This window comes from Neodiprion fabricii, chromosome 4, assembly GCF_021155785.1.
Source record: "Neodiprion fabricii isolate iyNeoFabr1 chromosome 4, iyNeoFabr1.1, whole genome shotgun sequence".
Classification (NCBI taxonomy): Eukaryota; Metazoa; Arthropoda; class Insecta; order Hymenoptera; family Diprionidae; genus Neodiprion; species Neodiprion fabricii.
In genome coordinates this window covers 20875331-20890992 of record NC_060242.1, presented here as the reverse complement: position 1 = coordinate 20890992, position 15662 = coordinate 20875331, and the positions used below count along the sequence as shown (strand labels likewise).

The following is a 15662-nucleotide window of genomic DNA, read 5'->3' as shown; positions in this document are numbered from 1 at the left end:
ACGCGTCGATAAGGCAAAATTTTATCTGTCTAATGAAAGAGCTGTATGTATGAATGAAATGGAGGAAACGTTCTGTTTCTATGAATAATAATAATAATAATAATAATAATAGCAACAACAACAATAATAATACGAGATACAGGCAATCACTGGAGAAAATTGACAGCACTTCAGTTGAAAGAGCGTGCGTTGATTTTTTTAATACGATGTTATTCCATGTATTTTAAATATTCTTCATACACCCTTTACTTATTACGTAATATACATGAAATTCTAAGATTCCCTCTTTGTTTCCGTACAGTAGCATTTCTAGAATCTGTAATCGAATTCGATAAGCTTGGGAAAATCTTTTTTGTTTAATAATATGATTGCGGTTATAGCGTGTGTTTATGTTTATACGATTTGACCAACGTCGTTAATTGTAACATTACCGAATTAGTCGGTAATTCGGTTAAAAATAAATCGTGATATTTTAACGAACACGTACACGAGTTGTAAGATCCACCAACCTTCGTTCGGGTCTTTTTTTTATAAGGTGTATGCTTAGTCTTGCTTGCATAGTGGTAAAACTAATTTCGCGAATACGTTGGATACGCAAATCTATAACGAATTGATGTGCATAAATGCTATCCAGTATTATCTTGTCTGCGAAAAAGAATCGTCAACTCAACCAATTCCGCGAATCGAAGACACTGTACTCATAACAGCGATCGAACGAACTATGTGTTCGTATGTGTTCGTATGTAATTGAGCCCTCCTCGATAGCGAATATAAATAATGTTTATCAATCGGCAGAGAAAGAAGGCATTCGTGGTGATATCTGCGCTTAGGTCATTGCCGTAATAGAATTACATCTAGAATAATAGTTACAAAGAAGAGTAACACGTACTGGATTTCGCGATCACAGGAACACAACTAAATATCATTTTGCACCAATAACTAGACTTTTCGGATACGGCGAAAAACTTAAATTGTTTTAAGGGCTGCATGGTAACGTGCGGAACAAAAAATTTCACTTCGCGTGTATTTGCCTTGTTTGTATGCGATACATCGCAACTATGTGATATCACTTAATATTTCACAATGATTCGAATATATCACGTGCGCAGAGACGGTCATCAATTTACGGTGTGTACGTAACTGATGTATCTATAATATAATCCGCATCGTTCAGCCCGATCGGATTTATCTGATTCCAAACGGGTATACGTGACAATATTAGAATGAGCGTATATTAATCCTTATCGTTGGTTACATGTGTAATAATATGGCCGAGGACCGTCGATCACAGGTACTTATATCAATAATTGTTGGAGGTATAGTCACGCATTTCAATTCGCACGTCCCAATTCACACAAACACATAACCAAACATACGTTAACTATACATATACATGTATGTATGCTTCTTCGGTACATAGTCGCGAAATCTTAATCGCTGTGGTGAAATTCGCAGATCTTAGCCCAAAGTTCGATAAAGCGCGATAATAACTGCGAAGAGTTGAGTCGCGATAAAAGGATCGAAGGAAAAAAAGAAGTTGCGAAAAAAGTGAGCTGAGGAATGGCTCAAGTCCGCGCGCAATCTTTCGACTCGAGTCAGTCGTCGATTGAGGCTTGCCGGACGATGACGAACGGAGTGAAAAGGGCGAAGCTGGTGCCGGCCAGCGACGCACCTTCCAATTCATCATCGTCATCATCATCCGCGGAAATGTCGACGATGGCGAAAAATAACAGCAATAAGAGTAATTCGAAGAGTACAAAGAAGCGGGAAACTTTCGATCCGATGGCAGTTACTTGGATGGAAAAGTACAGCGATCAGATGGAGAAGATCTGGAGCCGATTGCCGAATTTCGTAGGTTCCGCAATCGCTACTTGCGCGATATTTCTTCTCGGCGCGACGATGCGCGGTGAGTATAATTATACTTATTCGAACGTTTAAGGAAAACTAAATCGAATCAGAAGTCGATATTTGTAGTCGAAAAAGATCAAGGCAACTAATATAGTGATGAAACGAAATAATAAATCCGGTAACCAGTGCGCAGATTCATATGCTTGTGCTGCGCATACTATTTTTCTTAATCGAGAACGCAAAATTCGACTTTCCGTACCCAAATGAGTGCGCAAAATAGTATATTCCCAAACTAATACGGAAACGAATCGAAGTATCCTTTCTTGTAATGTAACTAGATATTTCGATTTAATTCGCGCATTAGTGCGAGAATGTACTATTTTGCGCACTCATTTGGGTACGCAATTAGCTATCTTCGTACCTAGGGCGTAAATTATTACGCCCGTGGTGGGAACAATATTTCTCGTCTAACGTAGGCGTAAAACGGGATTTTACGATTTGGACATGGGCGTGGAATCCCGTTTTCGGCTCACCATGACGAAAAATCGATTTGTGCGCACTCAGTCAGGAAAAGTCAATGACTGTTAACAGGATTCTGATGAAACCCTCGAAGAAATCACAACAAATAGATATAACGAGTGTCATAAAGTCACTACTTCGACTTCATGTTGAAGTTATGTATAAAACTTTCAAAATGATACTGACAATGAGTGAATTTTTATATGTGGGTGGAAGGGCTTCTTTGAATGCTACTCTACGTAATGAGTTTTGAATTTTACTCGTACAAGCTTCTAAAATTCGTGAGACTACATGGTCGACTTGTTCTCGTCAAAACTGATCAGTGAGAGTTTTGTTGCTGAGAATTTTGGAAACCTCCTCGAACCAACGGCATGTTGCTTTTCAATTCTTCTTCCTGGTTGACGGCGATCCATCCCCGTCAGAGAAACTGAACGTATAATACATGCATTAAAATAAAATATAACAGGTACCAAGGAAGGGAAAAAAATTCGCGACTCGCTCTTCATCCCCACGTCACGTTACACCCGTTCCAAAGGCTCCACCCCCCCCCCCCCCCCTCCCCCTCCCAAATATTGCTGGGGGTATAAGCAGCGTCGACGTCAAACGGGGGCGACAGGTTTTTACCCTGCACATCTTGCGCCCCCAGGGATTAGACGACCCGTGACATTACTTGCGCCTTGATGTTAAGAAGGTTGGTGAAACAAATTGGAATGTAGTCACGCGACTCAAGTTGTTACACAATATTTATTCATATTAATTACGTTTTTACGCAAAACCTCAGATGGATGGTCCACATAAATTCCGAATAATTAATAGTACGTGACAGGTATGCGGCGAAATATCGCTTACCGTGAAAATCGCAGACAAAAAATGTAGGTATCTCAATGAAAGACTATCTAAATGGTAAACGGTACCCTTGAGAAGATAATCGCAACGTATGAAGATCTTTGTCTGTGTCGTTTGCGAATAACTGCAAAAAATATGACGTGTTTTTCACAAGGTTTTACATATAATTATCAAGCGAATGATTATAAAATATTTTTTTGGAATTGTATAATACCGAAATACAACTCGGTTCGTTTGGAAAACGTGATTAGTTGATAAACGATGCATATTACATTAGTAGTTTGTCGAAAACCTGTACTTTGATGATTCTTTTTTCAAATCGTTGAGAACCATCGGTTGGACCCGCGTATAAACATAGGCTTACCCCCCTCATCGCGTACCCCTGAAAAGCGCTCACCAACCTCTCTTTTTGATTGATCGAACATTTCCACGATCTTCATGTCCGCCCTTCATCATCCGGATCACGAATGATGAGACAATACTAAATTTCACTACAGATTACTTGAACTAATGAAAGCATTAAATCATTGAGAATTAATTTTTATACACGTATCTCGATTCATCATTTCAATTCTTGCAGTTAATTTCGACGATATTGCGAGATGTTCGTTTTTTCTTTATACCTTCTTATTTCGCCTCATCGACGAAGAGCTTAAGAGAAATTGTCTTCTTGGCTCGCGATTAGACTGCAATTAAACCGACTGTAAGTACAAAAGAAACGATGACACATAGATTGCGGATACGTTGGAACAAGGGAAACTCTTTGCTTCTCTTTTCTCATCTACAACTGCTTAAAAATTAAAACGTTTTCATAGAGACTGAAGATAACCGATCAGAAATACGATTTTGAAACAGATGCGAATTGAATCGATCATCTGCATCAAATATCATTCACGCAAGAAACAGGGGAGAAAAATAATGTGAGAAAACTTTGGGGAGATAAAATCGAGCACGTGGTAGAAATCTCGTCGGGACAGATTTGCTTACTTCTTGTTAGATGAGTTGTACCGCGAATAAGTTCGCGTGTACCGGGCATATAAGCAATCCGATCGCAAGGGTCAACGCAAAACGTGACACGACTATCGAAAACGAAGATCTGATCCGAGGTCACCGAGGTTATCGACGAAATACGAATATTATGACAATTTTTATATATAAAAATGGTAGATTCAAAGCCAAATTGCCTCATGAATGAAGTTTATTGTCACCCAGCGGCGTCGTTACAGTCGCCGCTGGGCGAAATCAATCCCTCAGCCCTATAATTTTTTCTTATTCTTATAGCGATACGCGTTTTTCAACATACACGGCAAACTTTACCGTCTGTCAAGTTTTCTCCGTATACATTCGTAATATTATATATCTGTGCGTATGTATGTACATAAGTATGTACATATGCTCTAAGAATGGGGTGAGATCCCATCCAAATTTTTCTGTCATTCGCACATTTCTCTTTGTTTTCTTTTCTTCTTCTTCTACTTTTTTTCCTACATTACTGCTTTTCTCTCCATTTCATTGCTCCGCGACCTCTTCTTGACACTTCCCGACAATTTCGGCGTAGTTTTGTATTTCGGAGAAACGAAAAACGTTGAAAAAAAAATAAAAATAAATAAATAAACAAATGAATGAAGAAAACGGACACTGTGGAATAACAGAAAATCAAATAATTCTGATAGTTGTATGTTATGTTTTAAAAATTGCGTGGTGCAATAAATTTATCGAAATTGACATCCTTATATTTTTCATCTGTCCGCATATGCCAAGAAAAATTGTTGTGCAATTGTTATGTAATGGAAATTTTTTCACCCTCTTCAATCGTGGCCATATCCATACAGCGATAAAAATAACCCGGAATATCCGTGAAAGAATCTAATCCGTCTGAATCTGTTTGACATCGAGCATAAATTCTTATCACGGGGTTTAAACGTGAGCTACTGTGTGTATAATTCATAATATATAAGCATGACTTTCGGTTTTTAATTTGAAAATACATTTCAGCTGCCTTATTAGGTATGGGCTTCGTTAAATTCTTTCAAATTTTTAAAACGCATGTTCTTTCGATTTTTATTTCTTAACTTTTACTTCTACCCGCGGGACGGGTTCGAAAACCGAGGGATGATAGCAAAAAGGATAAGAATAACTTAAATTGACAGATTTTTCCACACAGCGTCGTCGAATCGGCGTGGATCCGTTTCTTTTTCTCATGACGTTTCGCGCCAAGTGAAGAGTACGCGGCTTGAAGATATGTGTATATATATATATATATATATATAAAATACACGCACACATGTATATATATATATATACATGTATATCTATAACCGAAACCGCGCGGCGAAGACGTTTGAATTTTCCATTTGAACGACTCCTTTCACACGCGACGTTCTCGGCAAGAAAGCGGGGGGATGAAAACTCCCCCAGGATTAAGAAACGCCTCCATATTTCTACCGACTGTTGCAGCAGCGACGGCAGCGGCAGCACCACTGTTGCAAGAAATATGGTTTTAAAATAAACTTTTACCCCGAACTCGATGTGCTTCTCCTCCCTTTCCCTCTTCTTCTTCTTCCTCCTCTTCTTTTTCTTCTTCTTCTTCTTCTTACTCCTCCATCTTCTACTTGAGATGGTATCAACTTTTATTGCGCTCTTGTGTGAGGAACTGAACGTCTGCCTGTCTAAACGTATATATATATATATATATATATATATATATATACACATATATATATATATATTTATATAATCGAGCTTCAGGTTGATGTACAATATACTATATGGAGAGACACCTACTTATGTACAGTGGGATTCACAACTTCTTGTTTACTCCCATCAGCCTTTCTCCGTTTTTGCACCTCTTATTCCAAAGTTTACTCAAGCCCCCCCCCCCCCAGGGCTCGAATTGCATGTTTCTCAACCACTCTCGTATCTCTGGTAATATAATTGCTGTATATCATTATTAGAGAAAACAAGAGGTAATGAAAATGATACAATGAAAATATCGAGGAAAACCAACGATATGGAAGGAATACAATTACTTTTATACAGCTTTTTTTTTCTCAATTATTTATCATTATTTTCACGTTTTCCGAAGTTGTAACAAAAATAAAAAAAATTAAAAGACAACATTTCTCTCGGACACAGCGAACATTTGACTGTTATTGTTATACAGAAATAATTTCGTACGTCTACGCGGTTTGGATTGTAAACAGAATTTCACTCGAAGTGATTATTTTTTTGGACAATACAAATTCTAATTTCTAATTTTAGTCCAGTGAACGTTTAATGTATTCACAAGGGAGATGAAAAATAAATTATACATTTGAGCGAAGGGATGACGGGCTGTTGAGAAATACCTGTAGTACATACATATGTATTATACCTATATTTCTTTCTCATCGTGTTCTCGGCGAACTTCTGAATCCGTCTGTACGCTAGGTTCGGGATTTCGGCGTGGGTGCATAAAACCCGGTGGCTCAGAGCCGCTCGGCGAGTGCCTTTCAAGCATTTAGGAATGAAAACTTTCCACGAAGAAAATCGAATACTCGTTTTATGCCCGATATATACGAGGTGTTTTTGAAGCTGCCGCTAACCCTCGGAGCGGTATAAATAACAGCACGACGCCCCTTAAATTTCTCTGTATAGGCGTATAATATACGTACATACAAACCGTTTATACGTGTAATTCGCACAGAGAGAAATTTCTATAGTTATGCTTACTTTGTGTAGCTTGAAAAATTAATTACTTTCTTTTTTTTTATCTCGATTGCAAAATATCTTGCTCTGAGTAGAAATGGAACATGAGTTTTTTTAGCTTTAACCAGAAAATCAAGTATCGACACCTTGATAGTTACTTGTACCACATCATATTTTGTAATGCAAACAATATTTAAATAGTTATTGTATACCGATATTGATTTCACTGGAATTTTGCTAGTAACTGTAACTAATTAGGTTTTTCTCAGCGATGTATAAAACAAGTCTGTCGAATTAGACGAATGTAGTACATTGTACCTTACAGACTGGTTCTCGATAAGAATTCGAAGCTTATCGAAACGTCGTCGGCTTAACTTGGCTCGATCATCAGCCGTTGATTAATCTCTGGCTATTGGCACAATATTCCGACAATTATTCAATGGATTTTATAATTTTTTTACTAGAGCTGCATTTTGAAACGATAACGTGATTATATCTACTGCAGTGATAACTCTTCGGCGCAAAGAACAAAGCGGTTTTTCCACAATGGGCAAAGTTGATCGTGTCAAACGTTTCAATCGTTGGTCTGCAGGTGGCGAAATGCGAAAATTATTTAAGACGGCAGATAGTGATCGCTAAATACGGAATAATACGCAAGATAAGGCAAACTCCGCTTCTGAGAAGTCAAAGTCCGTTTGAAAACTTTTTCGGGCCTCTCGGAAATCTGATATAATTGTCACAAGCTACAATCACCGATTATAACTAGCCATAATATAATTATAAAGAATGCGAGTGATTATTTTATCACTGATTGAACTTGGCGCAGTTTTTCAAATTCTTGATTACTTTATTCAGGGTCAAGTATTGGTTGTAAAAAAAAAAATAAATAAATAAATAATGATCGAACACGTCAGGTTTCACTAAACCGCAAAGTTTTCATTTTCTATTCATAATTATCATTGGAATGTATAAAGAAATTGGTGAAATATTGGTCATAATATTAACTTTCAAATTCAAATTCTCAGTCAAGTTTTAAATGTATTTATAAACAATTGGAGTCCATTGTGGTGTATTATGTGTGTATACGAAAGATTCCAATTGCAAGCCATCTACCTACAGTATCTTCTGTTTGAGTTTAAGAACATATTTCGATGAGAATCTAATGATTTCATTAGATTTTTGTTTCAAGATTCATGTTTTTTTTTTTTTTTTCATCATCAGCTTGACCCAATTATACGACTCGTTAGAGAATCTTTGAATTTCACGAAAAACTTTTTATCAGCGCACTTTTTTGCAATCAGATTACAAGTGGAATATATTTCTCTTTCAATAAATATTTTTTCGTTCATCGTTTTCATTAGAACCACGAAAAGAAATTCACAAAAAATTAAAAATAATTTCTAAGGAAACAAACTCTAAGAAAAATATCCTTTTCTATGGAGAGTTTATGAAAAGAGTTGTGTCGATGTTAGATAAATTTGAATTATTCGATTCGATCACTATTCGCATGCTTTTAGTGTGTTTTTTAGTCCCGCAGAACTTGCGCGTGAATCAAATTGCGACATTTTGATACAGCAGAGCTTCGTAAAGAAATTCAGACATCGATCATTTTATTATCACGTATGTATATTATATTTCATTTCAAAATGCATTTAGGTGAATGGCTGTTGGTTGTGGTGCATTTTGCGAAGCACCTTGGCTATGGAACGGTGGAAAAGAACGGAACAAGCGGTGAAGATGAGACGTCAGCGTCGGTTGATTGGGCCAAAATATCGCTGGAGAATTTCTACTTGCAAAATTTGTCGTGGTATTGGGTCGCAGCGTGCTCCGTGTCCTACACGATGTACTTTGCCATTGGCGGTTTTCTCCATGTGAGTATTTTTTCTCTTTTTAGTGCCTTTGAGAAACACTGCCAAATTCCGTTTAACGCGATTCCGAAACGCCTTCAGTGGCAGTATCGGGAACTGTCTAGTTACAATTTGTGATTAATCATATTTTTAGTACAAATTACATATTTTTTTCTTAAGATAGATAAATTGTAAAGTATATTTGTATTTGTAAGTGAAAAAAATACAGGTTACATCTTATTTTTCCAGCTAGAGCGAAACGAAATACAAATTAGATGTGTATTGTTAATTATTGTTGGTGTAATTACTTGATAACAAAATACGGATGTATTATATCTTCAATAATTTGTATGTTGCATAATAGACAAAAGGTAATACGTCTGTCGTTGTTCCAATTTACAATTATCCCGACGACAAAACACAAATGTAACGATTGTCCTACTTCTATGTTTCATGTATTCATATTCGATCCTGTAATTAAAAAACACAATCGTAATTTGTATTTCATTTTACCTCAGTAACGAAAAACAAAACGGTAATTTGTATTTTATCGTACACATTAGTTTCGCATTTACCAAAGTGTAGTTTGTATTTCAGTTCACCTTAATCACAAAATACAAAACGTAATTTGTATTTTATTTCGCCTCGATTTTGAGATGCGAAACGCGACGCGTGTTCTGATTTCATTCCAGTTGGAAAGTATGCAAGACGTATGCAATTCCATTGTATCTCGCGTCTCAATTGCGAAATAAAAAATTTAATTCGAAGCTTCTTTCACCTAAATTACAAAGTTACAAATGTAATCTGTACTCGACGATCATCCCAATTAAAAATTCTATCCACAGCTCGTAATCTGTAATAGACTAATTACAATCTTGCTCATATCACTGTTCGATAGTGGTACTTCTACGTCCGCCAACGGGACAAGGCAGAGGAATGGAAGTGCCAGCCGCAGAAATGGATAACGCCGGAGCTGGAGCGTCACGAGATAATAATCGGAACGATCAGCCTTCTCTTGACGAGCACCTTCAGCGCCTGCCTCGCCTGCTACATCAGTAACGGGGGTCCCTGTAGCGTCTACTATAAATTCGACGACTACTCGTGGACCTGGTGGTTCCTCTCCTGGCCCGTGATCTACATTTACCTGGTGAGTGCGGGTCAACGGACGAAAAAACGACGAGAGGAGTGGATGTTTTAGTATGCCCACCTGAAGTGTGGAGGGTAGTTTTTTTTTTTTTTTTTTTGCGAAAATCCGCTGACGGTGAAGCTGACGCGACGATACAACCGAAGAGGGTTGGAAGGTCATCATTGCCGTCCGGCTGGCGGCGGTCCCAAGGCACTTCCGGCGCGACGTTCAGATTTCCGGAACAACGTGATCGGCGTACGAAGGTTTGAATTTCGCGGGGTGATCGCGTTTCCGGATATTTATTGTACAGCGGTATTGCCGGGAAAATCAAAACGGCAGGAATCACGACGCGCGGCGGAACGAATTAGCTCCGCTGTTTCGGTTCGAATCCTGCGGGGGTTTCGATAATTAAATTCGCCATGGCTGCTGACTTATTATTGAGTTAGCAGGGTGCCTCTTTTGTGTTGGAACAAACTTGATTGTCGTATCGTTAGCCGTGAGCTTGGACCCGTTTCCGGGAAAAAATCCACCCCGGTCAAACTTCGCCTTATGCTGCTAACCGTACTCAGGCCTTTAACCCGAAAATTTAATCGCGTACGGAGAAAGCTTGAAATTCATTTTCCAGGAAATCGTTTACGAGTTAATCATTTACCTCTTGTGAGTTTAGCGCAATCGAATTTAAACGCATTCCACGAAACGTGACCGGATATTTCAATGTCTACGTGGAAAACATCAAAACGCTATTTCGAGGTTCTAATTAAGGATGAATTTGGTGTACAGTCCGGTCGAAGAGATGTCAAAACGAAATAATTTTTCAAAAAAGTAAACCTAGAACTATTCCTGGAATCTGCAGCTTCTGATAGGTGATGCGTAAAAAAAAAAAAACAAATATAGTAAACCGTGAATCTTGATCGAAATATTTCGTTTGTTGAGGATTATATTATTTGGAGCCTTTCTTAATGTCATGTATATAGATTATCCAATTTGAATGAATATTTTTCATCATTTTGTCGGCTAATGAATTCTGCACAAATGATTTACACGCGGATTTTCGATGAGATGAATAATTTTTTAAATTAAACCTCAAGAATTACATATGCAGCCTGTATTAACTTTACAATCGATTGGACAGTTTAATAAAAATTCAAGTTCAGGCAAATCGTATTTAAAATCAAAATGAACTATGATTTACTAAAATTGTATAAACAGTGAATTTTCTCTTCACTAGTTGAAAAATAATGCAGAACGGTTTGTGATGAATTAACCATTGTTAATAACTGAGCTTTTTTCGCTAACTCTTTTTGTTTTTCCACATTAAGAGGACCAACGTTTGACCTAGCTAGCTGCATAAGCCGCAGCTGCACTTATTCAATATTTACTCGGTGATTGTTCCGTTTGAAAATTGCTCTTACCGGACCGTAGACGCCATTCATCCTTAAACAAGTTTCCATGGCGTTTTGAGCTCGAGCTTTGATTCAATGCCGAGTGGTTCTGGATGGATCCACTTATTTCGGGGTAGCTCGTGGTTTTCGTACCAATCTCAGCATAAAAATCTGAGGTGGCAGTTGCGAATGATGGGATAGAGGGAAGAAATTCCATTCACGGAGATACGGCTCGGCGGAATTCTAAATTTGAGAAATTTACGTACTGCAGGATTACGCAACGTACTGGCTCCATCGTATCTACCACACCCCCTGGCTCTACAAGCACTTCCACAAGCTGCACCACAAGTACAAACAGCCGACTGCCTTCTCAGTGACCGCGATCCACCCGGTCGAGATCCTCCACATTCAAATATGCCTCTGCATTCCACTGTTCGCGCTGCCAACGCACTGGGGTGAGTCGGAAATGGAATGATACCCAAAAACCGCGAAACCAGAGATTCTCGAATTCAATTCGCGAGCTATTTTGCACTCGAACTCCTGAATCTGGTTGCAACAGAGGGATCAGGAATGCTCGCAGTCACGCTCTAATCTCTGCACACTTGGGAGAATTTCAATTTTTTAAGACACCAAAGATTTTCAGTGAAATTGGCATCGTTGCGATAACGATTTAGATATTGTTTGAATAACAAGAAAATTTAGTACGAACGAGAGGTTACTTACTTACAGATCAAGGATAAATATTTTCGAACGCTTTCAAAGTGAATTTAAACAGTTTCAAGCGGCTTTCAAAATTATTCCAACTTGTTTCACGTTAATTTCAAAGAGTTTCAACCGATTTATAAACGGATTCAAGACGTCTGAAACATTTAAAAATTATTAAAATCAGTTTTTAACTTATTTCAATCAGTTTCAAGCGATTTCTAAGTAGCTTCAAACGGTATCAAGCGACTTAGAAATCATTCTCAACTGTCTCAAACTAATTTCAAGCAGTTTCAAACAGCTTCTAAGTAGTTTCAAGTAGCCTCAAGTAGTTTTCAAATGATTGCAAATGGTTTGAAATTGATTTTACCAACTTATAGAAGATTTCTAAGTGGTTTCGTGTAATTTTAAGCGGGTTTTAAACAGCCATGTACAGCTTGAAACTATCTCACTGAGTTTCAACTGATTTCCAAGTAGTTTCAAGTAAATTTTAATCGGTTGAAAAATGATTGCGAGCGTTGTCAAACTAATTCAAGGAGTTTCAAACTTTTTCCAACCGATTTCAAGGGATGCCATGCGACATCCGAATCTCCGTAAATAACCCCTCGAGAACTAACACTATTTAGTGTGATTAAAGCTGCCGATGCTACATTTACGGATATCACAAGTGACTAAAGAAAATAGTATCACATACTAGATTTTCCACTTAGAGTGATTAAACTAATTTTCGTTTTGTACCGAGAATTGTTGATTTCCGACTATTGTAAAAAAAATGAAAACAGTCAAGGACTGTACTGTAAGTACGAGTAGAAATTTCTCTCGGCCTCTATGGCTTCCCACCTGTCTTCCACCCTCGTAAGCCCCTCATTACCTCGTTGCAGTGCCGTACTGCACAATCGCGATGTACAACTACTACCACGGCATCATCGACCACTCCGGCATCAATTTCAAGGCCTACTGGTGGCAGCCCTGGCAGCCGGACGCGATCTTCCACGACAACCATCACCAATACTTCCACGTCAACTTCGGCTTCAACTGCTTCATCTGGGACAAGGTTTTGCGCATTTTCGTTACCGGCTTCCGGCTTCCGTTTTCGTCGTTATTTGCACGCCGTCATTGTCATCCTTCTTCTTCCAGATCCACGGCACGTACAGACAGAAGGACCGAATCTACACCGAGGACACTTACTACGGTAAGGGAAAGCTGATCAGCGAGGCTACCAAGAACGAAATCGAGGCTGACATGGAGGAACGGGATTCTGAGAACCCCCTCGCCTACAGGGACAACAAACTGATATACAAGATATCGAAGAAGGAGTTGGAGGGCAAGAAGTTGGAATAAGTCAGCGTGCGAGTCGTTCGTCGAGATTTGCTCATCAATTTTCATAGACGGCTGTACGAACGAGTAGCTGTGAGTATGAAGAATAATTTTGGGGCAACGATTTCTCCTCTGTTTCAAATGTGAGAGAAAATAAAAATCATTGCACAGTTTTCGGCCCACGTTATATTGCGGCTAGTCGTCGAATCGCTGCGGGATATTTGGGACAACTATAATTCGTGCCCAGTTCGTCTCAAGCTTTTTGTCAACGATCTATGTTATTTAAATTCTTGCAATATACCGGGATCACCGACGTCGGTGTGATAATTATTTTTTATAGATATAGTTAGTGATATAGTTGAACTGAAATGTAATATTTTTAGATACCAGGGTATTGACATATTGTAATTAACAAAGCGATTAATATTGTAATTAGTAATTATCACGGTAAGAAAATTTACTGTGAATCAACAGATAGATATCATTTAGTTGTAATCGAAGAGTGAAATAAACGAAATCAAATTGTAATGAACGTTTCTTATCAATTTACGTTGTTCCAACTGATCTGAACTGTCCGATCAAAAATATCTTTTGACAAGAACAGGCATAAAAAAAAATTAAAAAATCAGATTAAATCGCAATGATACGTTTGATTCCTAATCAACCAATGATCCACACACCTGCGCTATATCTTTACATCGTACAGATAATCTCCATATTTTTTATCCCTGCACGATTTAGACACGTCTTTCACAAACAGTCGCTCGGTCATATTTCTCACAGAAGGAAGAAGAAGAAGAAAAAAAAAATAGTATCATAAATCCCAAATTTATCTTGCAATATTGCAAGACTGACGATTAACGTACGTCACGTTACCGAGACATTGAATTGATATATCTGACGATATTTTCTGGACGAATATCGAGCCTCGGTAGATTCGGAATGAGAAGATTGTCTCGTTAGTCGGAGAGCACGGGTCGTTTAATCAAGGAATCGCGGTCCTTTTCGAAGTTCCGGTGGTCGAGCAGGACCACCGGAATTGGTCTTAACGGTGGTCAACTCGGCGTCGGTGTCGCTGGACAGAGGCCAGTCGGGTAATCTTTCGGTACCTCGACAGAATGAGAGAGAGAGAGAGAGAGAGAGAGAGAGAGAGAGAGAGAGAGAGAGAGAGAGAGAGAGAGAGAGAAAGGCGCGTACGTTCCCGATAAGCTAACAATGGACCTGGCGCCAGGGTCACGCCGTTACTGTCCTGATAATGGAGTGGCGGTCAATGGAAGGATAGATCGAGGCTACCTGCAGCCCGGCTCCCGAGGGAGCGACCCTCCTGGTCAAGAGGTTCCCGCGAAATCACACCACGGCGCTCTTTTTCACTACTTCGACCTCTTCGACCGCCACTAAGTCACGTGTGGTCCGTGTGGTGCAGGTCCAATACTCTGACGGAACCGCTCAATCGACATGCAAATAAAACCGCAGCCCGATACACCATTCGGATCCAAGGTCGTTGAATCTCGACGACGCTTGTTTCACCTCCGTCCCGAATGAAATTGGATGCTTCGTCGTTTCGATGATTGCACGGACAGCCGTACTTGACGATCGGGAAGTTGACCCCGTGTCGGATGTACCTTCGAATTTGAGAATGGCGTTCGCCGCACTTCGAGTCAGATCGTGTAAACTTGTCCCGAAGTCGGTTGAACCTCTGATCAGTTACTTCGTTGAACTACCCCGTATGATATCGAAGTACTTATTCGAATCTACTCGGTCTTGCTCCAAACTCTCAAATACTCGGCAGTCTCGAATTCAGAACTATAAGCAAACTGTCGTCTGGAAGCATTGGACCAGTTGTCGTACTGTCAAGATGAAGGAGAATGGACTCTTTCAGTCCGAATGTGTGATTTTCACGTTTCTACATCTGTTACTCTTGGCTCCAACATTAACTGTTCACCATAAACTGGGAACAAGGATTTGTACTCCGCAGGCGAGACTGCTGGCACATACGTCGCGATTATCTTGATCTGAAATTTACTCTCGTCGAGTACGTGGTTCGACAGGGTGAATTATACATCGACACGAAGACATCAGCCGAGGATCAGATTGTTGGCGGAATTAATTACACGACGACATTACCACCTTCGACACCTTATTCCACAGTGATTTTTGTAAACCCACATTGATCAAGGCTGCGCCGTTGATTAGCGTGACTCTGGATGTTATCTTGAGCTAAATAATGCCGGATTAGATACTCCTCTTGGCTACAGTTTCTTCGTTTCAGGCGCAGGATGCAGACCCAAGTCGTGTCGCGTGTATCCACGGAAGAGGTTTTTCCCAATGCGTCTGGGAGCTTGTAGGAATAACACCAGCTCATAGCAGCCTCGAGCAGAGACAAAACGT

The 15662-nt window shown here is 39.2% G+C and overlaps 1 protein-coding gene across 2 annotated transcripts; it reads left to right on the top strand.

The window, feature by feature from the left end:
- Nucleotides 1–1583: 1583 nt before the first annotated feature.
- Nucleotides 1584–13802, top strand: LOC124180024 (methylsterol monooxygenase 1-like). Of its 2 annotated transcripts, XR_006870188.1 has the most exons (7): nucleotides 1584–1906; nucleotides 8557–8771; nucleotides 9646–9894; nucleotides 11527–11710; nucleotides 12839–13011; nucleotides 13095–13367; nucleotides 13446–13802. XR_006870188.1 is itself a non-coding variant. In XM_046565004.1 (6 exons), exons 1-6 carry the CDS (start codon nucleotides 1624–1626, stop codon nucleotides 13296–13298), a joined length of 1308 nt encoding a protein of 435 aa, XP_046420960.1. In that variant the 5' UTR covers nucleotides 1584–1623; the 3' UTR covers nucleotides 13299–13802. The 2 variants fall into 2 exon arrangements, 1 of the variants encoding a protein (XP_046420960.1); XM_046565004.1 differs by having other exon boundaries at nucleotides 13095–13802.
- The last annotated feature ends 1860 nt before the right edge of the window (nucleotides 13803–15662 follow it).

Excerpts from the sequence above, each read along its gene's own strand:
- LOC124180024 (XM_046565004.1), top strand. The coding sequence starts at position 1,624 with ATGACGAACGGAGTGAAAAGGGCGAAGCTGGTGCCGGCCAGCGACGCA. Across the intron at positions 11,711-12,838 it reads CGCGCTGCCAACGCACTGGG|TGCCGTACTGCACAATCGCG; the intron begins GTGAGTCGGAAA and ends ACCTCGTTGCAG. Across the intron at positions 13,012-13,094 it reads ACTGCTTCATCTGGGACAAG|ATCCACGGCACGTACAGACA; the intron begins GTTTTGCGCATT and ends TTCTTCTTCCAG.